Source organism: Tauraco erythrolophus, chromosome 12 (genome assembly GCF_009769465.1).
Source record: "Tauraco erythrolophus isolate bTauEry1 chromosome 12, bTauEry1.pri, whole genome shotgun sequence".
Taxonomy (NCBI): Eukaryota; Metazoa; Chordata; class Aves; order Musophagiformes; family Musophagidae; genus Tauraco; species Tauraco erythrolophus.
Genome location: NC_141476.1, coordinates 10,192,621 through 10,220,342, shown reverse-complemented (window position 1 = coordinate 10,220,342; position 27,722 = coordinate 10,192,621). Strand labels below are relative to the sequence as shown.

General features: G+C 38.8%; 1 protein-coding gene across 3 annotated transcripts in view; it reads right to left on the bottom strand.

The window, feature by feature from the left end:
• Positions 1-11,621: 11,621 nt before the first annotated feature.
• The window catches only part of CFAP20DC (CFAP20 domain containing), a 71,620-nt gene continuing 55,519 nt past the window's right edge, over positions 11,622-27,722 (bottom strand). For all 3 annotated transcript variants that reach the window (XM_086618990.1, XM_009986347.2, XM_086618991.1), the window contains exons 15-16: positions 17,171-17,262; positions 11,622-11,731 (exon numbers count right to left, since the gene is read on the bottom strand). In XM_086618990.1, coding sequence (XP_086475116.1) covers positions 11,622-11,731; positions 17,171-17,262 — 202 coding nt within the window. The remainder of the gene's footprint in view (positions 11,732-17,170; positions 17,263-27,722) is intronic.

The window sequence follows — 27,722 nt, the reverse complement described above, 5'->3', positions numbered from 1 at the left end:
ATGCTCTGAAGACAAATATTTCCAGCCTGACCAGTGGATTTGGGGTCCCCAAACCCCTGGGGCTTGGTGGACGGTGTGGCAAGATGTGGACCTGCAAGTGTTTTCTGCTGGCTTTCTATCATCATCATCATCACTCATATAACCTCATTTGTTGCAAAATGAAATAACTCTTTAAAAGCTGAACAGGAATCTGGTGCGAAGCACACGAACGACTTGCACAGGGGCAGTTGCCAAGTGCCAAAATGATCTGTTCAAGGTAAGTTTTACATTTTTAAGCTTCTTTTAAGCAGAGGATAAACCCCAGGCAGTTTCAGAAAGCAGGGTGACACTGCCTTGAAGGACACCAAATAACATCTCTATTTTTCCCTGTAAATCAGCTGCCTTGGGAACCCACATTACCATTTCATTGGTGACCTGCTTTGGATTTATCACCAGGAAATATCGACACGCACTGAATTGTCTGTAATCCTTCCTCAGTCGGAGGGGGTTGAATGAGCTTGGATTTTGTTTCTTTGTTGAGATGAAATGTAATTACTTTATGGGATTTGCATGGTGTGTTAAATTCTGCCAGTATTAAAGCGTGATACAAGTTATAGAACTGTGCCTGTTGCTGGAGATTTATGGAATAAAAGGTATAATTTCACACTTCACTGCATTTTATTTTGAAGTTGGATGTTGATGTGCTTTTCAGTCGTTTACATGTGTTTATTTAGCCCTTACTCTTGGTTAAGACAAGTACACTGAGGGATTCAATGAGCAAGAGGCTGGAGCTGCTTTCCTCACTTTCCAAAGGAGGTGCCCGTGAGAGCATGAAGCCCCGTGCTGGAACCCCAGCCCCAGCGTCAGTCTTAGAGGGTGAAAAGTCCTTCTTCTGCCTGCTGTATTTCAATAGTTTATGTTTTCCCAATAGGTTTGCCGTACGCGGAAGGATGTTCATCAGTGGTGCAGTTCAAAGCCATCACAGCACCAGTTTGGTCATGGAGGGAATGGCTGATGCTACTGAAAGAAATGGTAAAATTTGCAAAGGTGCAAATTCCTCTAGAGGTTTTCAGGCCAGACTGGCCAAACGTGAGAGGCACCTGTGTAACACACATTAAAGAATTTCCCTCATGACAGAGGCAGTGCAAGATGATGCTCTCTCATCTATAAATGGCACTTGTAGAGCATCCAAAAGCTCACCGCTGGGCTCTCCTTACAGCTGGTCTCCTGTGTTTGACTCTAGAGAACCGGTGCCAAAGCTAACGGCTCTCCTTAACGAGCAAACACACACACACACAATGTATAGCTGCACCAAGCAGGCTGCAAACTGCCCGCGCTTCTGTCTGAATTTCTTTGAAAACTGCGTGGCTGTAATATCCATTAACTTCTATGTAGGGCAGCACCATGACCAGTTCATTTTTAGGAATGATTCCACGTGCCATCTGGTACCGCTGGCCAATTGCCTGAAAAACTCTACAAAGAAATTTTTTCATGCTGCTCCATGAGAAAAATCTGGCTTTTTTTATCCTTTTTTACCCCTTTCTTCCCACCTCTGACAGTCACTGAGTGTCCATCCAGGAGCTGCATGGAGAAGCAGGGCAGCTTCTGACGCAAACTGTCCCTGCCAGGCGAGAGTCAAGGCCCTCGGGCTGCCAGGCGTCCCTCGCCACACCTTTGTCATCCTCAGGAGGGGAAAGTGCTAATCCGGACTAGAGACACTCACCCTTACACTGCGTGCACTGTGGTGAGCTGCTGTTCTTAACACCTCAGCAATTCCTTCCCAAATAACATAATTGTTCAGACACTGTCAAAGTGCTGATGTCCCAGCACATTAATGATGGGTGTTTGCACCGATGCTGCCAGCTGCAGCTGCATGGGTGCATCGACACGCAGCACACCAGGTTCAGACCAAAACGTTCCCCCGAGGCTCATCAGCATCTTTGTTCTTCAAGTGACTCTCCCGGATCTGGCTTTAAACCACTCTTCCAGGAGGAGTGCCTACTATTTCAAGAAAGACTCTGCTTTTTGACAGGTTTGACTAAAAAAAGCCCACATCCAAGCAGTTGTTGGTGAGCTTCCAGTGTGCCTCAGCTGTAAAGCTCAAACTTGAGGAGATCGTTCCTGGAAGAGCCATCTCATACCGCGGCGCTGGAGGAGAGAGTTACAGGAAAGGGCCACCAACGCTGCCCTGTTCCTGGCTCTGTGTCTGCAGGAGGACAGCGGGGTTAGGAGACAGCGAGCAGCTCCCTGGCCCTGCCAGAGCCTTCGATACGCCTTTGTATGGCATTGCGGGGCTTTCTGCCTGCAGGGGTGGGCACAGAGGGGCTGTCAGCGCTGCCACCAGCACCTCCTTGCCCGTGCTGCGCGTTTGGCCAAGCAGCTCCCCCAGAGCGTCCCAGGGCTCTCCTGCCCTGCACTCACCCACACCTACCTGTGTAGGTATCTATATAGACACTGATCTAGAGATACTCTCTCCTGGCAGCAACTGCTGGGTCTGCTTTGGAAGAGAAGTCCCTGAGCAAAGCCAGCACAGAGTTAAGATGAACCGAAGCTGCTTTAAAATGAAGGAAAGGGCTTCTGCAAAACAGGTGCCAGGGCCATGGGTGGGCAGTGCCTCTGTACTCACTCATTAGGGTGTTTGGTGCCTTGTTATAGGTAATAAACAACTATTATTAATATAATTTTCATTTTTTCCCCACTAATTCCCTGAAATCATCAGCCTGTTCTGGTAGTGTCTATTCTATCTGGTAGTGGTAGCCTATTCTCCCTCGTGTCTTGTTTCACCTGATTTAATATTACTTCATGGGGTTTGCTATCTCCTAGAAGACCTTAAACTTGGAAGGCATTGCAACGCATCGGAAAAATGTGGGGTAGACCTCTCTGGATATGTACGCACAGCCCATTGGTGTGCTTCTGCTACAGGGATCCCTCCAACCCGACCCACACATGATGTGCTGATGCTGTGCTTCACAGCAGCATCTTGATTTTAACTATTTAATAAAGGCTCACCACTGTTTTTTTTAGAAAGCTTGCATCTGTAATTATTTTCTCCATGAAGTAATTTTGGTTTCACAGGTAAACACCAATCTCAGCAATTTCCACTTTTAATATACAATTTGATTTAGGACTAAACATCCTCTGCCTGCTAAACAGGTATTTGTAACATCCAAGCCTGCCTGACAACCTTCCTCAACATGCATTTTTTTCCCCCCCTATATAATAATCATTTGGAGGCAAAAAAATGTTACACCACATGCCTGAGGGGGGCTTGAGCACTTTAACAAGGTTTAATTACAACATTAGCAATGTGGGTGAGGCGTCCAAGTAAAAAAGCCATAAATCAGCCCATAAAATGAGCAAAATAAACCCCTTCCACCCAGGCTGACTGCAGATTGTACTGAATAAATGGTGTCCGGGGTGTTGCTGTATGCCAATGTGGGACACCCAGGAGGTTTGCAGACATGGGTGCTGTCGGGCTGGTTACACTCACAAATGTCCCTGAGTGCTGGATGTGACCTCCCATCTCCATCTCCCCAGGACCTGATCCTCCTGCTTGTGAGGATGGGGAACTCCTGCTCCCTTGTCCCACACAAGATCAAGGCTTTTGCCATGAGCTTGTGGGGTGCCAGTGGGACTAGGTGGCTTCTGTCCGCTTGGCTGTGATGATGTTCCATTCATCAACCCACTGCAAACGGCGCAACCTCTCCGGCTTGGTTTTTCTGCGGAAGCGGTGATGGTCTGCAGCACACAGATAGGTTTTTCAAAGGGAACTTTGGGAATTTCCATGGTGACGTGGTAGCAGGTGGCATGCTGCCCACAGGAGGGAATTGGCTTCGGATGCTCATCCAGAATCACTGTGGTCAATAAACCATGAATTAAGAAGGATTTACATGATAGTCCGTGAGAGCTGCTTGAGAGTTGTAAGAGTGTGCACAGTAATCCAGTTACAAAAATATGCCAATACACGTGCTTGATAAAAGGCTGTAACTGCTTTAAAATATGGTCATGGGCTATTGCACAAAGGAGAAACAGTAACTTCACTATTCACAGGCATTGAAGTGCTTGACTTTATCATGTGTTGCAGTGATTTATACAAGACATAAAAAACAATTGTCAAAAATGTGGAAGAAAAATTCAAAGCCAAAAGCACAGCTATTCATTCTGAATGATAACATGTTAATGCAGGGGAAGAGAAACATCAGCGCTGCACATGGAAAGGGCCCATTCAGCAAACTAAACTCTCCCTTGGAAAAAAAAAATCCACAGAATAATAATTATCCATTAGCTTTGAAATAACCTCCAAATTAATAGCTGTTTTCCCAGCATCACAATGTCGCACATTTGTCCATAGAAAATAAATCTATTGCTCAGTGCATTTGTATCTCTTACGTTTTTTATGTTCATGATTGGAACAAAACAAAACTTTGTTGCAGATATAGAAAAAAAGATGCCTTAGAAGAATAAAAGGTTGTAATTCAGTCAAGGTTTCCTAATGGCACTGCATACCCTCTGCAATGGAAAGAGAGCCCTGAGATTGAATTAATGCCTGAAGATTTTGTGCAAAATCCTTCCTTGTTAAGGGGCCTCGCCAGTTCATATTTATGTGGTTTATAAGGTGTCACATAGTTGTACATTTTAATCTCATGGCACTGAGTTTACAGCTGAGAGGACTGCAGAGCTGGAGGTATCAGAGCACTGGCAAGGGAAAGCAATTCGTAAGTTAGTACCGCTATCCTTATTTCACTGGGCTGCTCCGGGGGCCCTAAAGCTGTTTGTGCAGGAACCTGCAAACACCCATGTCCTGGGTGCACATGGATGGGGTCCAGGCCAGCAGAGCAGCTCCCTGGAAGCAAGGCTGGGGCAGCACCTCCCCTGGGCTGCCAGCCTTGTTGGGGCTAAGTGTGGCTTCCCTGCCACGAGCAACAGCAACATTGCCGTGGCTCAGCACCTCCAGGACTGTGCCCGGGGTTCACTGTTACAACTCCAGCTATAAATTTGGCTATAAATGTCTCTTTCCCATTTAAACAATGCATCATTAACCTCTAACAGTGGCAAAGCATTCCCACAATTACATTCAACTTGTTCAGTGCACAAAGTAATATCAAGCCCCGTGTTTCACTTGGAGGAAGGTATAAATACCTTCTGTCTGTGCGTCTGTGGCTTGCAGGTGGCTCTGGAGGGGGAGTCGCAGCAGGAGACAGAGTGATGGATCGATGCGAGATGAGATGCCTCTCTCGGGTGTCTCAGCACCTGGCGCGTGTTGGCTTTGCTCATGAGCTGGAAGTTAACAGAAGACATCAGTAAAAGATGTGTCCTTCGAGCACCTCACAGACTGATCAGACATTTCCTTCTATCGGCACGTGAGGATTTACAGATCATATTAAATAAGGTGTAATGCACCGCAAGAGATCAGGGAACTGTAGAGTAATGTATCAACAGCACAACAGCTGCCAGGCACTCACCTCCCGCTCCACTGCTGCAGCAGACGCCCATGGGCAGGACAAAGCTGAGACGGAGGAGTCTCGATGTTTTGCACGGGGTCGAGCGTAAAGAGTCCCAGCCTTGCTGTAAGTGCACGCAGAGCAGGGGAAGGGTCTGTTTCTGTAAGAGACTCGCTTAAGAAATACATCTCTCTGAATCATATATGACATTGGTGCTCAGGACACGATGCCCTGCTCCCGGGGATTTCCAGTTGCAAGTACGAGGACAGGGCAGAAAACTGAAAACTCCAAAAGCTGAATCATCTTCTGATATTCTCGTGAAAGTCACTCAGCTTGCCCAGGTATTAACACTACTTTGGAACTGGCCGTTTCTGAAAAGTTACTTGCTTTTTTATTTTATTTTCTTGGGAAAACAGCAACTATTTTAATGTGGGCTTCACATGGATACATGGGAAATGCCGTACAGGTGTCTGCCAGGTCTTTCAGCCAGAATCTGTCTTACCGAGGTTGGAATGACAAAACGCAGAGCCGCCCAGCTGCGTATTCAGCACAACAAACCTACTGACACGGTGAGATTCCTCCTCGGAGGTCCCTCTCAAGCACCGGTGAGAAAACAACAGCCTAATGTAAAGGAAACTCTTGCATCAGACGTTCCCTAGCTTTATGAATTCATTGGAAAATGACTCAGCACCATAATAAATGCATCCAGAGCTTTGAGATTTTGCACATCAGGTGGTAAAACAGTAGCTGTGAATAGATTGCCTGTACGAAGATTTTTGCCTTGAGCGCTGCAGTAGCAGATGGCCTAATAAATATGCAGTGCTCCGAAACGGCGTTTGTAATTTCTGTGACCTAAGGTTTTTTGGTCTCCCACGCAGATAAAATGCACAATCATCCAATAATAAACTTTTTAATAGATAAAAACCCTAAGCAGTGTAATGTAAACATCGTTTGAAGTATACTAGCACTACTGGTGTAGTAGCAGTTGTACTAGGAGCCTAGCTGGTTTTCTTTATGAAAAGTGTTTTACTGTACCTGGTCAGCGCAGAGGACCTGCTATCGGCATCGCCGTATCTCTTCTCTGGCAGTGGCCAGGGGAGGATGTCTGTGAAGAGTGGGACAAGGACACACTGTCAGTCCCCAGGAACAGTCCAGCCACACTACAAAAGTAAAATTGCTTTTTATTTAATGGCTCTCAATAGCATTTTTCCTCTGTTGTTTTGCAACCACATATCTTCAAACCTGTCTGCTCTTCAAAACTTCTGGCAAAAGAACACGATAACAAAGAAAAAACCCTGAGACCTGCTGAAGAGGCCACAGCTGCAGGGATGGATCACCAAATGCTCTGGCTTCAGCAAAGCATTCAGCCCCTCTGCAGCCGTGCTGGACCGTTGTGCCCAATGGCCAGGAGCAAACACCAGCTGTTCAGGTGTTGACATCTCCTTTTCTGTTCCAGGGATGAGGATACATTCTGTGCAGAGAGGTGTAAGGACACCAGCACAGGGGCTGCATGAGCAGAGGGATGTATCTGGGCCATATTTTGACAGAACTAGAGAAACAACCGTTATCACAAGCACCATTTTGCTGCCCTTAGAGCAAAAAAAGGGGTGGAACTTCTGGGGAGTCGTGCTCAGCTGGGGCACCCGGTGTTTGCATTGGCCTTGAACTCACCTCCAAAGATGTCTCTCGGCTCTCCAGCATCCCCAGCCCGAGTCCACTCTCATCTGCCATGCAGACTGGATAGCACACACTTGGAAAGGGGTTTAAAGTATCACAAGGGTGTTGATTCACCACTGATTTACCACAGGAACCTTCATAATAATTCTTACCATGTAGTTTAATGTCCACAGATTATTTTTCCTCTTGAAAACTGTCAGGCTTGGAAACAGAACTGCTTTTCGAGTGGCATGATAAGAGCAAAATCCCGCTCAGGTCTTCATATCGTGGGCTGCTGCATGTGACCCCTTGGGAGCTCACAGCTGTTTCCAGGGTTTCATCCAGGGCGCTCGCGTTTGCGCTGGTTATAACGCCTGCAGCAGGATCCCGACACATCACAGCTAGAACTGCCTGTACAGCTGCTAACAAGCAAGTTAAACACCAAATAAGAAAAAAAATGACAAGTATTGTTGTTACACTTATATACTCCCATGGGTATCGTGAAGCCAAGCGTTCAGTTTATCAGGGAACTGAATTTAAATAGTTTTTTTTCAAGGTGCCAAAAAAGGTGGCAGATAAGGATGCCAAGTTACTATAGTAACCATGAGAAAAGTGGTGATTATCAGTAATACCACATAGAAAAGACAGACTGGATTGTCTTTTCATTTTACATGTAGCTCATTGCTTAAAAAAATATGCCCTTTTCTAAAATAAAGGAATAGTATGGAAAAATAACTTGAATCTGAAATGCATTATGCAAAATTATTTTGAAGGATATTTCAGCCTGTGCAACCTTGCCATTTGACCCAACGTTTAGAGGTTGTGCCCCTAAATAGAATGCTTTATGGCTGAAGGGTATGTGAATAATAAAGCAAGACTTTCCATGTTTTCTTACCTAGTAACCACAGCAGCAGAGGGAAAAAAAAAATCAATACTGATATCCTACTGTAAGCTCCTTAGGACAGAGAGTGTTCGGCATAACGAGGCTCACAGGTACACACAGCCCTTGGGTGCAAGTGACAACACTGCAAGATCAAAGACTACAAAGTCCTAGCAGCCGCTTGGAGGAGTCCATGGTGGTGCTCATCTGTACCAGGTTGCCTGTGACCTGCAACCCAATGCTGCTGCAGCCCACAGAGATCCAAAGGCTGAAATTTGGTTATTTGGTTGGGCCTTGGAGAAAACCCCAGTCTGGACCCAAGGCAAAAAGAATGAGAGAAACGGGGAGAATCATTCCAGAGACATAGAAACACACTGCTCTGGGCTGTGGATAAAAAGCATTTTAAAGATTTCTTCTTCCTCCTCAACTATCTGAAAGCTGGTTGATCATGTTTCTTAGGAACTGGAAACAAAGCAGAGATGTCTGTCACACTTCACATGTGTAAGGAACTTAGAAAGGCCTAAGAGACCAATTGATTCACTTGTGATCTTCTGACTCCAGCAGCTCTACCAAGCTGTCTTCAACTCCTCTATTTTCGATGCACATCTAAGAAACAATAATGAAGCCTTGCTAAAATTTACTGCATTTCCAAATGTTCTCAGAAATCATAACTGATGCTGGGTCTGTGGAAATAAATCCCTGCAGACAGTTTCATTAACCTGGAACTTTATGCCCTGACACAAGTCTTCTTACCTGTTGGAAAGTACACCCTAGTGAGAACTATGTGATCCTCACGGGCTAAAACATTGCACACGGGCTGCTACGAGCAAATCTGTGTTCTTCATCACTTGCCATAAACGCTGGCTCTGACAAATGGGCTAAACAAAAGGCATGCTGCGTGGCAGCAGTGCCTTAGTTCTAGGTTCACAGGACGATGATTAAGAAAAACATCATGAGCAAAACTTACAGTCCTTGTAGCCAAGCCTTGCGTACCGCTCAACCCACAGGTGTTGTTCACAGCATTATGGCAATTGATCCCCACGGATGTTGAAGACATAAAGCTGCTAACTAGGACACAAGGGCAAGGATCCCAAACTGCTGATTTTGAAAAGCAGGACTTACCTGTGAAATACTACTGTGCTAATGGCAGGAAAACAGAGCGTACCTGGACTTGCCTATGCACCTGTCTGGAACAGGAGACTCACCCTGAGCCTAATGTTGCTACCTGCCTGCCTCCTAATCCCATTAAAGGTGTGGGTAAGAGTGTGGAGTCTCCGAGGACTGCCTTTTGTCCAAGCTTTGGATGTCCACTGGTGCCCTTTTATACATTACACATCAGTGATTGCCTGCTGTGAAGCCACAAGCAGCCCATCTACCCAGACGGGCATTGGCAGACAACCCATCGGACCTCTGCAGACTTCTGACTCATAAACAGCACACACCAGTTTGCAGCCAGTTTGTTGTTGTTGTTGTGTTTTGTTTTTGTTTTTGTTTTTTCCAAAGTGAGCAATTCTTTCAGTAGCATCAGTGATCCAGTCTGGATCCACAGTGGTGCTCTAGGACATCCAACCACTCCTGTGAGACATGTGGCTATGAAAGGAAAACTAACAAGGCATTTTATATAGCCCTCGCCGCTGATGCAGGGAGCATGGTCCTCATCACTAAACGATGCTAAAAAGAAAGTGGTTAGATACGCACAAGTGTGAACAAGCTAGCATCTGATTTTTGAAGGTCAAAATTATGATTTCATTGAACTTTTAAACCGATTATGGCATTAGCAAGAACAGGTACAAATCTTTCTGGGAGAAACAGGCTAAGGCAGGGTAAGTAAATTATCTCAACACAGTATCTGTCTTCCTGTGGATTTCAGTGCTACTTACTTGAATCATTTTTTGATGATATGTTTGTACCTGCCACAGAAGCCAAATACACAATCTGATCTTATGCCAAGCCACTATTAACAACTGCATTTTCAATTGATTCTAGGATATTCATTAACTGGGATCCATAATTACATCTAATTTGCAGACATATCATTCTAAATCACTTGCCAGTGAGCTTACTAAGCTCACTTTATGACATTCAAATACATCATTCTTAAAAATGCACTGAGTAATCAGCTTGCAAATAATTACAGTGGAATAGCACTGGATATAATCAAGTAGAAACTTAGAACAAGAATCACCAGAAATGCCTATAGAGCACTTTTGCCATGTGATTTTGACTTTTTTTTAACTGTCTCCAGAAAGCCGTTACCTACTGAAGTGGTGGACTCCAAAGCTGCTCCACTAACTCCATTACAACACAACTCCTTGGACTTCTTGTTTCATGGGCAACCCCTGCCTCATGCCTTTCCTTCAATACCAGGCAGCTGATTTTTTAATGATTTATTTACCCCTTGAGCAAATGTCCTGTTGGTGGGGGAGGCCACTAGGGGTGAGCAGCACTGCTCAGTGTTGCAGAATCTCCTCTGCTCTGGGGCTGGAAATGTTGGGCACTGCTCAGAGCTAAGTAGCAGCCACGGTAACGCAGAAACACCAGGACCAAGTTAACTGGTTTTGAGAACAGACAAAAGCTTGACGTGTCTCCATGCACAGTATTTTATTCATTGCATATGCTGATTTTATTTTTGAAAGCTATGTATGGTCTGGATTATGTCTATAGTCTTTCTCCATGGTCAACAGGGATGTTGCATGTACCACAGAAAAAAAAAAAATTGCAGGCATGCAGGTAATTTAAATCTCTAAGTTGGAACTTTAGGACTCTCACTGAAAACTGCACTGAAACCCAATACAGATGGGTTAAATAAATTACATTCTTTTATTGCAAGGTGTAACAGAAAAACGAATACAAACATGTTGGACCTGCACTCTGAGCACCTTCCCGTATGACTCATACACATACCTCCTTGCCTTACATGAACTAGGGCTCCAATTTTTGAGTGTTGAAGGAATTGCTCTTACTGCTCTTCAGTCCTATGTCAAATTACATCAGTGAACAGTAGCTGGTACTCCCTGAACCTGCCACATTTACTCTGTTGTGGTCTAGATTTATAAACCGCCCATGCACACACCTTAAAGCGTACTGCATTGCACACACTGTACCATCCCACAGCTTTGACATCAGCCCATTACTGTAATATGCAACAGCAGAGAACTTCTTGAAGAAGAGTAAAATACTACTTTCTCTGATGACTAAAGGGAGAGAGCGAGCTTATGAAATGGAGGCCATTGAGTAACACACCGTATATCTTAGAGTACAAAGAATAAAATAGCTCAGAACAAACTAAAAATACACAGTACGCAAGTAATGTTTTTTTTTTATTTGAGTAAACATGTAATTTACAGATAAACACCACAAACTTCTTAATTCAACTTCATTTGTTTCCATACAGAACCTTTGAATATTGGAAATAAATTAGACTAATGAATAAATGTCTCAGTCACAAGGAACTTTTATGTTATGTGATTTTCCACTGCATTACAACTTAATACAAAACTATAAAAATAAGACACTATTTACAAAATACATTAATTTGTTTGCAAAAACTATTGGTTAATTCAAGTTTTAAGTTACATGATAAATTATACAGCTCAGTCACACTTTACAAACAGTTAAAAGATAAACCTACTTTGAATGCAAGACGACATCCTCTCATGATCTGACTACGCCAATTCATAGTACTTCCCAGAACTTGGATCAAAGTAACAGTTCAGACACGGATCATACAAAAGAGTCAAAACTTCATCTTCTTCAGCATTGAGGTCATCTTCACCTGTGTTGTGTGAAAAGTAAGAATAAATCATTCTTATTCACTTAGACAATAACACAGAAATACCTTTCTGTCAGATGTGACAGAATTTTTCTTTAAAGCGTATAATCTTTTGACTTCTGAATTGTTACCTTCAAGATAACAGTAATTCACATCATTATTACATTTCTGAAAACTTGCATTTAGTTGAGGTGAAACGATGTCAGTCAGAGTTTGATTAACAAGTGGACTTTACAAAGTCCAATGGAGCAGTTCACCAGAAGCACCTTTACTGACAGCAGATCAAAGCATTCTTAAGTGACATTTTTCTCAACGGCGTTCTTAAACAGTAATGGTTTAGTGTGAACAGAGACAGTCAGTGTGTACTTAAGTCCTGTGAGAATGAAAGAATTTGAATGTCTAGTGCCCAGCATGTCACCTAAATGTCCAGCATAGGTAAATCTGTACAAAAGAGCTTCCAGTACCAGAAAGGAAGTAAGATTCTTTCAGACAATAAAAATTTTAAATCTAGATTATCTGAAGTTATATAAAATGCAAGAATGTTTTCAGGTAACAGAAATGAATCCTTAGCCTAAAATACACTGATAAAGCCATACAGACTTCTATTACAGACGCTTTGGATATTGTAGCTCCTTTCTAAACCTGTCTATCTTTCATATAAGCTAAATCTAAGTTACATGATCTATAGCTTTTTGATAGGAAATAATTCACTGCTGAACGCAATATGTATCTCGAATTTCATCATAAATGTTCATCTTGTTCTCAGACGGCTAATACAAACCGAATGCTTTGTATGCCCTAACATTTCATAATAAGTAATGGCCTGTTATGCTAACAGCAGCAGTTTCACAACGCTCAGAATCTATTTACAGCCAGGATCATACAACGATATATAGGTTACATTATCTAGAGACCAGAAAGTAGGTTGGTGCATTTAATGCATACAGAAGCAGCGTGCACTTCATCGTTTGGGAAGAGATTTCATTTTTATTTCCTCAGAAGCATTAACACATGCCATCAAAAAGAAACTGTCTCTTACTGTAACCAAAGGTAAAAAGGTAAAGCTAAATCGTTGCCCTTCTTGCTGTGGGTACTTTATCAGGCCTGGTAGGCTAAATGAGGTTAACTGAGACGTTTTGTTTGGATAGCTCTTGGGAAAAATTACGCACTGCAGAAAGAAGGCACAGAACTGAATGTCTTTTTCTATACTTCAGATCATAGCAAACAAGCAAATGGCATTCATGCCTCATTCCCTCACATAGCCTTACATTTTCACCTGAAACCATGTTCTTATTTCCACTGAATTCTTCCGTTTATTACTTCACTCTTCCCTGCCTATGCTTCTCTTCAAAACAATTCTCTTTTCTTCTCTAAGCTTAAATTTCCTTCTCTCTCTCCCTCGGAACTGGCCTCTCAATATACTCCCTGGTTTGATTTAGGAATAAGAAATTCTTCAGACTCATCAGGGGTATACTTCTTTCCCTGTATGCCTTCAATTCATACCAAATCAGAATTAGATTGCACCCAGGACTAGCTGGATTTATACCTTTATAGCAGTAATTCCCTGCATGTATCTTCAGGTGAACAAGAAGAAAACTTAGTTTTCTAGATGTATCTTGTTTTTAAAGTTAGCCTTCTTTCTTTTAGCATCTCACAATATCCCCAAATGCATTTTAAGGCATTTCTAGATGTTGCAACAGATTTACAATGGCAGCATGGAGTATTCAGTTTAAACAGAGTAAAAAAAATAAATATGAAAATCTCACTTCTGTTCTTCTATTTCCTAAAAAGAAGTACTAATTAAATTAAGTTACATTCTTCTACAAGACTGAACTAATGCATAATGGTTGTGTTAGAAGGCATCTTTTCACTTCCAAATGGTATATTGTGTGCAACCTGACCATATGTAGGAATGAAGCTTCCATGGCCAAACTAACTAAGTCAAATAAGTCGCTTTCAAAGAAAATTTCCATAGCAGTTTATGCTGCCACCATCCACACTTTTGGGGTTGAAGTTGCTCCAGATTATATGAAAACACTTCTTGGCAGTTTAATTTGAATATCATGGTGAAAGCAAAATCAAAGCTTTTTTTCTTAAATCACTAGAAAATTAAACAATATTTTAGGCTAGAAAATAACTTGATTTTAAATGAAAACTTCAGTCTGTGATATACCTTTGGATGGAGGATGAGTACTTTTTAGTTCTGAGCTGAAACAAGATTGAAGATAGTACCTCTGAATACCTGTCATATTAAATTAAATGCTGCCCCACTGAAATTAGGGGAGCTATTGTTTTTATGGAGAAAGGCTTTTGCTCAACATGTCTAAACCCAGATAACAAAGAATGGAGGAGGCGTGTAGCAGTTTTTTCTGAACTCTGAAATAGATGTACAAATAACTGCGTTGTTATTTGGATTACATTAACACTAAATGTTTACATAGTCACTACAGTCTGAAGAACTAAATTAAATACTTTCCCTTTTCACAGAAATATGTTTCGCTGTATTCTATTAGAAAATAGGTTGTAGCAAATCTTACTTTAAGATACATGAATCATATTCTGACCCTCGTACAAGTCAACCGCACTGGATCAGCTGTCAGCAGAGGGGATGCTGAAAAGAACACTGCTAATATTTCCTCCAATAGGATCCTTGAACATTGAACTACACTGCTCAAATCTACACTGTAATTATATACTGCAGGGTTACCATATGGCTATTGTCAACAGTTGTAGTCCAAGAAAGAAGGCTATTCAGTGCTGTAGTTCCTAGAGCACTATCTTAAGACAAGTAACAAGAGACAATAAAGTAAGTTCCAGAGAATTTATGACTCTGCCTTTGTCCCTTACTGTGGAAACTTTCTTGTATGACTTGTCAAGATAAATTAAATTGTCTATAAATCAGAAATATCAACGCCCAATAAGGGAAAAATCTATGGAAATTTATCATATTTATGAGTTTAAAATTTCCTCTTTATTATCTTGTGAAACCTGTTGAGTAGAAGATGACTTCTCATTACATCTCCCTATTTAACTATGTACTATGGATGGTGCAAACGTTAAGAAAGGAACTATAGAGTAAAATACTTTCTTAGAAATAAATCACATTTTTTCCCCAGTTATTCCTCAACTTAAAGCTTATTTTCTAAATATAAGAATTAAAGAATCTTTATAAATATACTAATCCTATACTATCTATTTCTCCTTAAGGATACTTTCAGATAAAATCAATATCTTGAATACAGTATGATTTACTGCAGATTTTCAGTATTGATAATATGCTTTTGTTATCCTGTGGTGCTTGGAATACTTGCAAACTGCACACATACAACAAAATTATCTCGTGACACCTAAGTCACTTCCCAATATAAGAAATAACTCATTTTCTATGTAATATTTAAAAAAAAAAATAAGCGAGCAGGACAGTAGAATTTTCTGGAATGAATCTGAGCATTCAGTTTGTTGATCAGATGTGGTACTTAACTGTCGGTAATAAAACAGTTCTTTTGTCACACAAATAACTAAACTCAAGTGAAGTGATTAAGAAAAAGTTTTTTCTGAAGTGCTAGAGATACATCACAGGACACAACCTATTTAGCCTCTCTTTCGAAGCTGATTATCCAGATCATCTAGTTACCATGGTCCATCAAGATTTAAAAAAAAAACACCCACACAGATGCTTTTGATGTGTACAATCTAATCTGATAGGCACGTATTGCATGGCACTGCATTTTCACACACCACCATATTATGTCCAGAGATCCGTCTTTAACTTAAGTGTATCTTTTACGTGAGCAAAACCATGTCAGTCTTCTCTCAATATTATGGAAGGACATTATTTTCCAACGACTGCAAACAATCAGAAAGGGAGGTTTAGAGTTGCTTGAAGATGCTATATATTGTACAGGTAACTCCTTAGTTTGCCAATCAGACCTCCCCTACCCACAGCTGCTATGATTACTCTGCTGCTTCTCTGTTACTTTAATAGGTAAGATTGTCTAGTAGTTCAGAAAAATCCAAACTGTCCTGTTTAGTGAGGGAAGGTCATGGAACAGCTTTGTTGTTCTTTCTTACTTCCTCCAAAGGAAGCTTGATCACTTCAGCACTATGGCAGGTTTTTTTAAGTATTTGGAGATAGAAAAGTTTCTGTGTGAAGTTATCAAAATTATAAATATCATACATATACACAAGTCAGAACTTAATTTGATTGAATAAAGGCACAAAAATAAAAAGTCAAAATAAAAAGCTATGCTACATAGAGTTTTTCTGTTCTCCAAATGTGCAATTATGAATGCACGATGTGAAATATTTCAGCATAAAGGAAAATGAGTTTAGGAACAATTCATAAAACAGTTTAGAAATTCTACTGTGAATAACAGAAGAAATCCAACAAATTCCCAACTACACTTCTTTTTAAAAGCTTTTTAAAGATAATAATGCTATTTTTAAACAGAAATTTTTACTTTACTGCAGCAAGCCTTGGATTTCATAATACTAACATAAAAAATTCACAGAGACCTATCACAAGTTTATATTCAACATGCCTTTAACTCAAGGATTACTGTCCAATTCTCTTTGGCTTACTTAGGACCCTTAACAAAACATATTATTTATTTGATTCTTCAAAGCAAGGTCCCTTCCTGACAGCAAAATTCTATTTTGCTGTCATAAATAATTATGAATATACATCTATGAAAACATTCCCAATTTGAGGGGCATAATCTCTTTTGACAGTAAATCACTGAGACATCTTCATCCCTCGGGCAACCAAAACACACAGGTCAGATTTATGAGATTTCACATTGAATTCCCCAGACTTGAAGAAAAATGTAGATATCTACCCTGTTTCCTAAGACAACCAGTAAGAAAAAAGGGCATTTGAAGAATACAAGGTATTTGTTTTATTCTGTTGTTGTTGACTTTCCAGTTTCAGCTAAGTTCTTTGCCATTCTCTAAGCAAACACCATTAATAAACAAAAACGTGTTAACACTTTAGGTGGTGACAACAGTCTTTACTCAGGAAATAACGCTGACATTTCATTTGAGGCTAAATCTGAAATCTTTCTTCATAAGAGAAGTATCACTTATGTAAGTGTAGTTGTGCTTCTGAATAAGAATGTTTAGCCTTTGTGTTCTTTCTTTCACAGATTTGCCACCTCTACTAGCAAAAACACCTTATTTTAAACAAATAAGATATATTTTTATATGAGTTAACCCTTATTGAGCCAGAACATTAGGAAACGGCAACTTCCTAAGTTAGTCTTCTATCAAAGGCAAATAAAGCTGCATGGAAAACTGCTAGCTTGAGCTAAGAAAAATAAAAGAATTTAGAATCAAAACGTAGCAGTATAGAAAACTATGAAAAGGCAGCACCAGCACCACAGAAACAGCATTTAGAAATATCTTTCTACCCAGGTCCTTTTCACTGTCTTCATAAATTCCTACCTGGAATACTCTGATTTGCTGAAGATTTAGTGTGCTCTTCCAGCTGTTGGCTTCCAGGAATGATTGGGGGACTGAACATGTTCAACCAGTCCCTGAAAAATACAAATCAAAATATCATTCATAAAAGTAAAGTTCATGTTCCTATTTGTTCTAATTCTTTTTATTATTAAAAAAAAATCAAAGGAAATAGCAGGTTGTCGAGTGTGATAAAATAAAATCAAGCTGGATTTTATTATTACAAAAATAAACTTTACAGCTAATACAATTCTTAAGTGTTAAGGCTTCCTTCCTTCTTTAGCCCTTTCACCAGTTCTGTTCACGCTAAAAATCTGTCTTTTAAGTGAGGTTTGCTCTGCAGATTTTAGCTGGTATTGCTCTCTCAGCAAAAGTATACACGAGGTGTGACCCATAATCCACAGAGCTATACTTTGAAAGCCTACGGGACTCATGAGAGTCTTTTTCTGACAAATAAATACTTGGGAGGAATAACCTGCGTTTGATGAGAGACCGTGGGGGTCAATTTGATTAAAAATCCTTACCCTCTCTAAGGAAAAAGGCTTAAAGACGATGACAAGAGATGTGTTTGCTTACCGCTGACTTGGCACCGCTTGGAGCCCCCTGCAACAGGGGGACATAGCAAGTGCTGTACCTCTCTCAGTCTGGATGGTTGGTGAGTTAGATGAGCTCAAGACATGAGATGGATGCCACCAACAGTGTGATACCACCTCAGTGCTCCTGAACTGTGGGACAGCTGATTTGTATTAAACGATTTAATCTTTCCAGTTTAATTTACCATCAAAATTTGTCAATAAAGGGATGGAATTAGTGATCAGAGCTAAGAACCACATACTAACAGTTTTTTAGTGTTTTTAAGAAGTAAACATTGAATTGAGTCAGGATCTTATTGCTGACATTGAAAAAAAACATTGTTAAGTAAATACGTTATAAACTATTGTTCGTAACAATTTTTTATTGCTATAAAACGTCGTATGTTTTAAACAAAAAATTTGTTATTGAGAGTAACATGATTTTAGTTACTGGCAAGGCTATACAGAAGAATCTTCTCATCACAGCTGTCACATATCTATTTTGCTGCTGTGAAAAAAAACTTTTAATGGGATCTTTATCACAGAGGAGGGAGCAAGGACCTTCTTCACCTATTCAATTTAATGGGCAATTTATGCCTCTCCTGAAGACTACTTTGTGATAGCTTTTAAAGATGATTTTCACGTTAACATACATTCATGCAAAGTTCAATGTTCATTTCACATGTGCCACTTTATGATACACTGCCTTTGATTGTTACAGCTCAAAAACGAAAGCAGAACAGTCATTTTTATTGTTACTGCTTTTTATTGCAAACTGAACTGCAGACTTGTTCACTGAAAAAGTGGGTAGGAAACACAAGAATGAGAGGTCACTCATTTTATAATCAGAGGAAGACAGCTCTGGAAGGACACATCTAAGTCATAAACTTCCAACATTCCTTGGGCACGTCTTGTAATTCTTTTCATATACGAAACTAATCCCTGTACACTCTGCATAGCTGATGCCTCCTTAAGTTCCCATCTCTCCTCTTCCACCATAAAGAGCTGTAATACATTAAAGCTTCCATATAACCATTAACTAGACAAAATAATTTCAAGCTGACACTTGAACACAGAATTCAAAGGACCTCGGTAAATAATCTGATTTTGATAGAACCAGATCCATCCTTTTTGACTAATCGATTTCATTGCAAGGCAAAGGGAATGGAAGGGAGAAGCTGGTGGGAACAGTGCAGCTCTACTGGGTAAATTAAACTTGGTCTGGGGTTGATTCAACTTATGTCTGGCCATGGCTGTTCCAACAGCTGGCACAAAAACGTTACGCATGCAGACTTGTGCTAGAGGCCAGGAAGATTAGCCAGAGCTGTAGAGGTAACTTCAACATCCATGGCTTCCTTTAGAAGGGATGAAATTTTCCAAAGTTTGACAGATTCCTTTACATTGCCAGACTGTAATTGTCTCTGCTCAATTGTCCAACACCAAGTACACAGGTAATGTACTTCTACTTTCTGAAGAGCCTTGATGATCTCATATAAGATTTGCTTCTGACAGATAAATCTGGCAAGGCTCAGTCATGTGTTGTAATTGCTAAAATATGCCAATTGCTTCTTTTGTTTTTGGTTCGTTTTTTTCTGCTACTTCTACACTTGTTATTGATTCCACATCATCTCCTGTTGGCATGTACACATAATCTGGGGTGAATCAGGGGAATACTACCTATCTGTTTGCAGTCAAAATGGAAAAAACTAATTTTCTGCCTCAGGAAACAGAACTGCTGGTGTAGAAATCCAGCAAGTAGTATAGCAGATTTAAAGGGAGAGATATTGAACTTTTCATCATTTCAATATGTAAAAAACATACTTCAAAAATATTTTTACACCATCGTATTATTTTCACATATACGGCCAACTTCACAACCAATCCTTCTCTTCTGCTGTTCAGCTAATGCCAGTGAGAACTGGTACAACTAATCCATACAGCAATATGCTGGTCTAGACATCTCAATATTAGCTTGCTCTGTCTTTGCTCATCATATTTGCATTCCCTGAAAGCAGCCGAAGACTCTTTGTTTACACCAAAGCTTCAAAAGTTTTTAGGAATAACAGTTAAATGCATGTTATGACACCCAGTCGCATGGTAGAATATATTTTCTATTCCTGCCACTTGCATAAGCCTAACACTAGAATCTGACGATGCTCATAGGATGCGGTCAGGGAGCACAAAGCATTATCACTTGCCTGAATTGCACCTACAATAGCACTGGCACACAGTGTCAGCAAAGGCAACCTCTTGGAGCAACTGTGGCAATTTTAGAGAAGGTAAGGAAGAAATATTAGTGCTAATCTATATTTCTGCTTCCCAAGCTACCCTTTCTTCCAAATTCACTACAGCTTTTTCAAAAGACGGTGATGTTTGAGATCCAGAGAAGAACTAGAATATTTCTGCTAGGAAGACTGCTGAAGCAAAAGCAGTGCAAGGGCAGAGGAAGGACAGTGCTTGCTTCTAAAGAGAATTATCTCAGTCAGACCAACAAATGTAGTAAGAAAAGTAAGGAAGCTTTAGAGTATATCTGCAGTTCTACAAGTCTGGTACAAAACAGAAGTTTAAAGATATGTGTTTTTCATATAAAATATGTATCAGAGAATTTCTAAAGAAAATAGTTGGTACCTGGAAAGCAGAGAGGATGTTAGTAAGGAGCAATTACCTCCAATGGAAAAGAAAGAGACAATTCATTTAGAGAACACTGAGGGAGGCAGGTAATAATGTGTCATTAAACCAGTATTCCTGTTAAATTAATAGTTCTTATTACTCAGGAAATTTATGAATTTTAGTTCCAAGTCTCATCTCTGGAAGGTCTTTTTGAAAGATCAAGTCTGGGAAAGCAGAGATGGGATGATCTGTGAGTAGCTCGATGATTTTATCCTTCATTTATTGGAGACAATTCTTGTGTAAAGGAGTTGTTCGGTTTCATCTTTATATTTATTTTGATGCATCTGGTTTAGCAGATGAATTATTATTTTCTCTAGTAGGTACAGGTGTAAGATCTAGGGATTCTGATGGTTCTAAAGGGAAGCAAAGGAGTGTTTATTTATGATAAAGGCAATAGAGATGTGTTGTCAAGTTTAATATTTTCTATTAAAACAGTTTAGATTCAGTTCATGTTTTTTTCTCTCAATGTCCAAGAAAAACTAATGGTTCTGCTATTCAACTCCCTCCCAGCAAGACAAGTAATCAAAACGCTACAATATTAGGGATTCCTTGTTGACTTAATATTATTTCTAAGGTTGAAATACTTTATGCAATATATATTAAAAACTGGTTCATTACTTCCACGTTACTTAGCAATGTCTAAATCAACTTTTCCTAAAATTTTGAAAAAAAATTTTAAAAAAGTCTCATGGGTGCTGAAATCTTCTTGGTCAAATTGCAGTAGAGAGCAAATGTTGGCAGTTGATTGGTAAACCTCTGAAAAGTGGGACCACAGTGGTAATTCTGATAGATGCTGTAGTCTAGCAGTTAAGACAGACTTTTCCACAATGAAATGTGCAGTTGCTTTTAGGAAGCAACTAAAGTGTGTGTGTGTGAGAGAGAGAGAGATTGTATGAGTTAATTCACACAAAAAAAAATCCTGAAAAATTTGTAGACCTTGCCTAAGAGTAGAACCCAGCATGAGGACAACCAGCAGTATTCTGGGAAATGCAGACTGTGGCCTGTTGTCCCATTTATTGTGTTTTTATTTTGACTGAATAATATATTTTTTGGGAACTTCTTTAAGAAGCTAGTTTATCTCCTTAAAACAGAAAAGCTAATAATGAATTCTGACTAATTAAAGGCACTCTATTTATGCTATCAATGCCTCCAGCTGTAATTAATACAATCAACATGCAATAAACTATGTAGAGCTTTCCCGATAACAATGCGGAATGCTAAGTACTGTCTTTTGACATTGTGAGTTGCATTGTATGAAGGCTCAGAACAGCTTCCACAAACATTCAAAGCATCATGCAACTTTAATGCTTGCACTGAAACTCTTCGTTATTCTGAAAGCTATTCTCCATACCAATATATAATTAAAAATGTTATATAATCTTGTTACATTATGGTCTTTTCTTAAAAAATGCTTTCAGAAAATAATTGTCATATATTGAAATATCACATGATAGCTGAACTGTGATGGAAAGCAAGGAGTCTTTTGGGCTTATGAACATAATTTTCAGTTTTATGATAGTATTTTAAATATGCAGAAAATGGCATCCATCAGTAAAATCTGTTGAGAAAATTAGTGAAGTCGCTTATCAATGACAATGTATCAAAATTATTACCATCAACAGAGATCCAAAGAATCAGAGGATTTTGATTTAAATCTTAATGAACACCTTTCATACTTTGAATTTTTACAGATATTTTTGCTTTTTAGTCTATCCTACTGGCTGGACTGAGACAACAGCAAATCACTTAGTATAGAGATTTTTAACATTGCTGTGAATTGAGATAGTAGACTTTATCACATTTCTTTGGATCAGATTTATTTATATTACTTAAATTTATGGGATCATTTAATCCACATTATTAACAAAATCAAAACGCTTCAAAGTTTTAGTACAGCTTTGTCCAATAACCTATACAGGAATTAAAAGGAATATTCAAATTATTCAGTCAGCCTGGCAGTACACTTAAAAAATGTAAGGCAAGGGCTACATTATAGCAAATCAGGGAATGAAAAAACAAGATCAGGTTTGTATCATTAAGAACATATCAAATTGTCAGACTATTAAGCATCTGATGAGTACAATCAATAAAGAACACAAAAGATGATATTTAACTGCAGGAACTACTTAGTAAATCTTTAGGAATGCTAGAGGAGAACTGGCTCATGCCAGTGAGTGATAATAAGAGGAGCACATTTGCTGAATTATCTTTTACAGTGGATAATTTGACTAACTCTGTAGAGGGCCAGAGAATGCCAATGTATGAATCAAGAATATAAAAATATTTTAAGGAAAAAAGGACCAATTCTTGACATCCTGTGCAACTATCAACTAAAATTTTAGCACATACTTCTGTTGTATTAGTAATAATAATACCATATGAAGCAAATTTTGCTGCAAATGCTCAAAGTGAATGTCACATCTTACCATGATCCACTGAATGTAAAGTGCCAGCTCATATCATGAGTATGCTTCGGCATAGCCTAAACATTCCATTCAGCTAAGACAAAGACCTATTTTTCTCACTAGTCTGGATTTTTAATTTTATCTATTTAAGAAAGGTTGTTGGAGACTAACCTAGTTCTTAGATTTACCAATATAGATCACCTAGCTTTTTTACACCCCTCACCTATTCCCTGCTACATATTTTTGGAGCATGTATTACTTGTTAGGTTCTTCTAGATTAGCAGATCTGAATTTTCAATTATTTACATATCTGCTGAACTTCACTTCATTAACTTAAATCAGATTAAACATACACATATTTGGGTTCTGCTTTATAATATATTAGTTATGTATGCGTAATGGGAGGGTTTTTTAAATAGAATTATTTCCATAGAACTAAACCCTTCAATAATAGTTCCAGTAGTGAAAAAAGGACTTATGACGGCTATTAACAATGAGATGTGTTTGTGTTATGTACAAAATGCAATCATATTTGGAAAAATGTTGAAAGCAAATGTCAGATCCTGCCACTACATATGTCTGTAACAATTGTGAAGTCATCTTAGCCTTAAATTGTCCATTATTGTATCTAAAATGCTTCAAATAATTTCAATTTTTGAACATTCTTAAAATTTTTACATAAATATGCCATAACCCAAGAAACATTCAATATTAATTTATACATCAATAACTGTTCAGTGCTACTCAGCTTCAGGTGGGAGAAACAGTATCTTTATAACTGAAAACTGCGTGAATATACAGAAGAAGAAGACATACTACCAAAAGAATATAAGAATGTACTTATACATACAAATCAAGGATTTTTGAATGCACATTTTGATAAAAATCTTGAGAAATAACATAAATATACATGTCCACATGACTTTGCATGAATTGAAAGCTCTATTTTAAAAAGAAATATCTTAAGTATTTAAGGGCAATCTGGCAATATGTTGATTAAAAAAATGCAAGCCATGAGCTACACTGTATTATTCTCCTGGAGTGTTATTGTAGTTTCAAAATACCATTAAATCAGCACAAACCAACACTTATCATTTCCTGCACATTTTTCACAGCGAGCTGCATTCTGACTATGAGTAATCTGTTAATCTGTTCTTTGCCTCACAATCCGTCAAACTGACAGATTCATTCCATCCTTAATACATAATATCTTCATTTACTGTATGCCTTACTGCAACTTTCTTTTTTTGCTAGCACTAAGATTTAGAAAATCACGAGCATATTTACAGAATGACTTTTTCCCTCCTCCATTCCTCTTCAGCAAGTCCAGGCCTGCCAAATTCCATATTTCTAATGAAGGCAGAGGGATCTCCTTAAAAGCTAAATTATTTAATTTTCAATGAATTAGTAACTAAGAAAGAGATCATAGAAAGTACAAGTGTAACTGTGCATGGAAGACTTGACTCTGCTCCTCTTAAAGTCTTACATCTGTAAATGAACCAGTTTATGGGTGCTAGATTAGAACCCAGGATAACAAAGGAAATGTAAATTCCTAGTAAACAAGATATTGAGCTTGTGTAAGGTGCCATTACAAGTGTGTACAGTACAATCATGCTGACTAACAGTAGCTGAAAGTTTGACCTGTTAATGCTATTCCATCTTTATTTCATTATTGAAGTTCAAATGATAAATTTGTGCAGGTTATTAAAAACTTACACATCTACATAACTCTAAAAATATGAATGAACTGAATTTAGAGGTTTAACAGCTTATTAATTAATATATTGTGCTATTTGGTCAATGTTTTGCAGTTAAATACATGAAACTCCTATCATAACTTCTGATAAACAGTAACAATGGAATTTACTTAAAGACTAAACCTCTAGTTCATCACCATGTTGTCTTGCTGGCTAGATTATAGTCTCAGTATTCACTAGCAATATCAACGACACTACTAGAGAAAACCAGTGTTTTATCATCTAATTTAAGTAAAATACTAGCTTTTTCTTCTTTGCTAGCTTTGATTCATTTATCAGAAGATCAGCTGTATACAGTGGAAGTAATGAATTTGCAAAGACGTGATAAAATTCCTTCATATTAACCTAATCTTAAGCAAGTAAATTCTAATAACTATATCAGATAGTAATTCATCAGTGAATCAAATGGATTTCCACATTTAATGAAGTGTCCGTTAGGTAGGGTGTGCTTCCTTTTTACATATTATTAACAATTATTACATTTTAATATTCTACCAGTTCAGGAAACACTTGACTCTGGTAGCTAACAAGTTTTGTTGCAATTAAAGTAATTCCTTTACTGCACAGCCAGTCACCAACAGCATCTTACTGTTCCATGCATCTTGGACGTAGACTGCATCCCATTAAACTTTTAATGGATGAAAATTCTGACCTTTTAGTATATTAATGCAATGAACGGTACAGCATAAAGTTGGAAACTTAATCATCACCACAAAGTGAGAACTACGCTATCTCAGTTTAATTCTTTAAAAACATCAAGTTTTGTCAACAACAAATGTAAAATAACATAAAGGAATTAAAAACACCACTGTTGCACAAATAATACCAGAATAGTAAGGAAGGGAGGTGTGAGCATTTGTGCCCTTGGAAACTCAGAGAGTTTTGCTCTGTAAGAAAATATTGTATGCATATGGGGTGCCGTCAAGGAGCCTGACTTGTCTGTATTTAAGCTTTCAGTTCAGAAGGAGGATGGAGGAATAAATACATATTTCCATAGGTGGAGGGGGGATGGTTAGTCATAGTAAGCTTTTTCTCTCCAGAAAAGGGAACAATACAACTGGTACAAACCTATTTGGAAGCTTGTCTGCCCTGCGAACTACCCTAAAATCCCAAGGTTCCAAGAGTTGTCAGAAATTGCACTCAGACCTTAGATGCTGGCTTGTGGCTGGACTGAAGTGTCTTGTCATGTGTAAACACTGGAGATCTCCTGGAAGAAGACACACTGGGAAAGGGCCATAGCAACAGTTCAACTGAGTACTGAAGGCGAGATTGCTGTGAAGAGGGAATCTGGAGTTGTTACAGGGTAACACCTACCTCTTCCTTTCAATCTCAGAGATTTTAAGAGGAATGCAGTATCTTTTACTGGCTATTCTCCATCTCTACGTACAAGTGTGGTCAGACAACTCTGTCTGAATGGCCCTGGAATATTCAGAAAAAGGGTGGAACCAAGAAAAAATATTCTCAATCAGTCCTGAAGCTACAAAAAAAAAAGATATAAACTACCTTATATTAAAATTGATGCAACCGCATGCTTAAAAGCATTTCCCATGTTTTATATTCAAATGCTTAGTACACATGCTGCCACGTTTTCCTGTTCTCAGATTCCCATGCAAGGGAAAGACATTTTTTGATTATTTTAACAAGCTTTTATGTGTTAGCCACTTGGTTCTTAACAACCTTTCTGCAGCTAAGCTTTTTACCATCCTGATTAAAAATTTTAACCTTTTCAATTAGATGTTTCCTGTGTGATTTGCTTCATTTGTCATGTTCTTTTTCACGCATATTATAGTCTGACAAACGTAGCAGAACTTCCCTAATTCAGATTAACGACTGGAAGACCAACTGTAAATTACTCTATTTTGCGGATAAGTAACTGAACAAGTACAATGAAAAACCAAAGTACATTTTGTGATACACTGTTCTTGCTCACTTTTGACAACTGTTGTGTAATTTTATAATACTTCATAATGTAATATTGTCTGTTTTGCAGAAGTCGTGGAATTGTATGACTTTGATCTTGTAATGAATCATAAAAATAAATATGCTTCTTTGTTTGCAAAACTCAATATTTAAGACTGCTTCTTAAGTTATTCTGCTTTTTAAGCCTTTGATTAGAAATACATGAGACAAAGACCTTCTGTGCCTGAATTTCACAGCGTGCATGTTGGATGAGTTCTGGTGCAGTTCAAACAAATGTTACAACTACAATCCTCCTTTTACTGCACCGTGTTGTAGGTGAGTTTAATCTTACTGAATCTCTCAAGGGTATAATAACACATCCATCAGCTATTGTTTCATCTGGGACAGATGAGAGTACTTGAATGGTAGTCTCAAAGCTGAACACACATTTAATACTTGAGAGTTTGTAGTGGATGTGGTTTTGTGCTGGAATCATTGATACATTATGCAACTTTCAGGTACCATGATAATGGCAATATTTATGGCAACACTAGGTTCTAAAAAAAAAAAAAAAAAGACTCCTCTGGCAGAAACTTTTAAAGAAAGTGAAAGAAATAATTTACTACCTAAAATCAATTGAGTGGTCAGAGTTAAATATAGTGAACACCTCTTTCTATGCATAACTAATATAGCAGAATATCCATTTCATGATTCATTATCTGAACTACTGTGCATTCATATCGTTACAAACTAAGAAAATCACATTGTTTGATAAAGTAGTAATTAAGGATTTGAGTTCTGCTTTTTTTTTCCCCTCAAGGTAAAACCACAACTTTTTCTGAAAAGTTTATAGTTACCGTCCTCCTCATTGTGATGATAAATCCCAAATCTATAACATTTACCAAAACTGCAGAGATACCTTTACCAAAAAAGGGAAGAAAATGTTATTAGGGTTTTGGTAGGGTTTTTTTTTTTCATTGTAGAGGAAAGAAGAATGATAACATCCTGATCAGTCTAATGTAACACATGTAGGTTACAATGACAAGACAGCTTGCTTCAGCCAGCCCGTACCAAGCCCATGTGAAATGAGGTCAGTGACTATTAATAATTTGTCAAAGACTGCAGGCCTTTATCTGCCAATTATAGATACAAGGAACTTTATATCACATTCACAAGTGGCAAAGCTACAAAGGACTTAAGCCACACTACAGCGGTGACACTTCTTACAGATAAA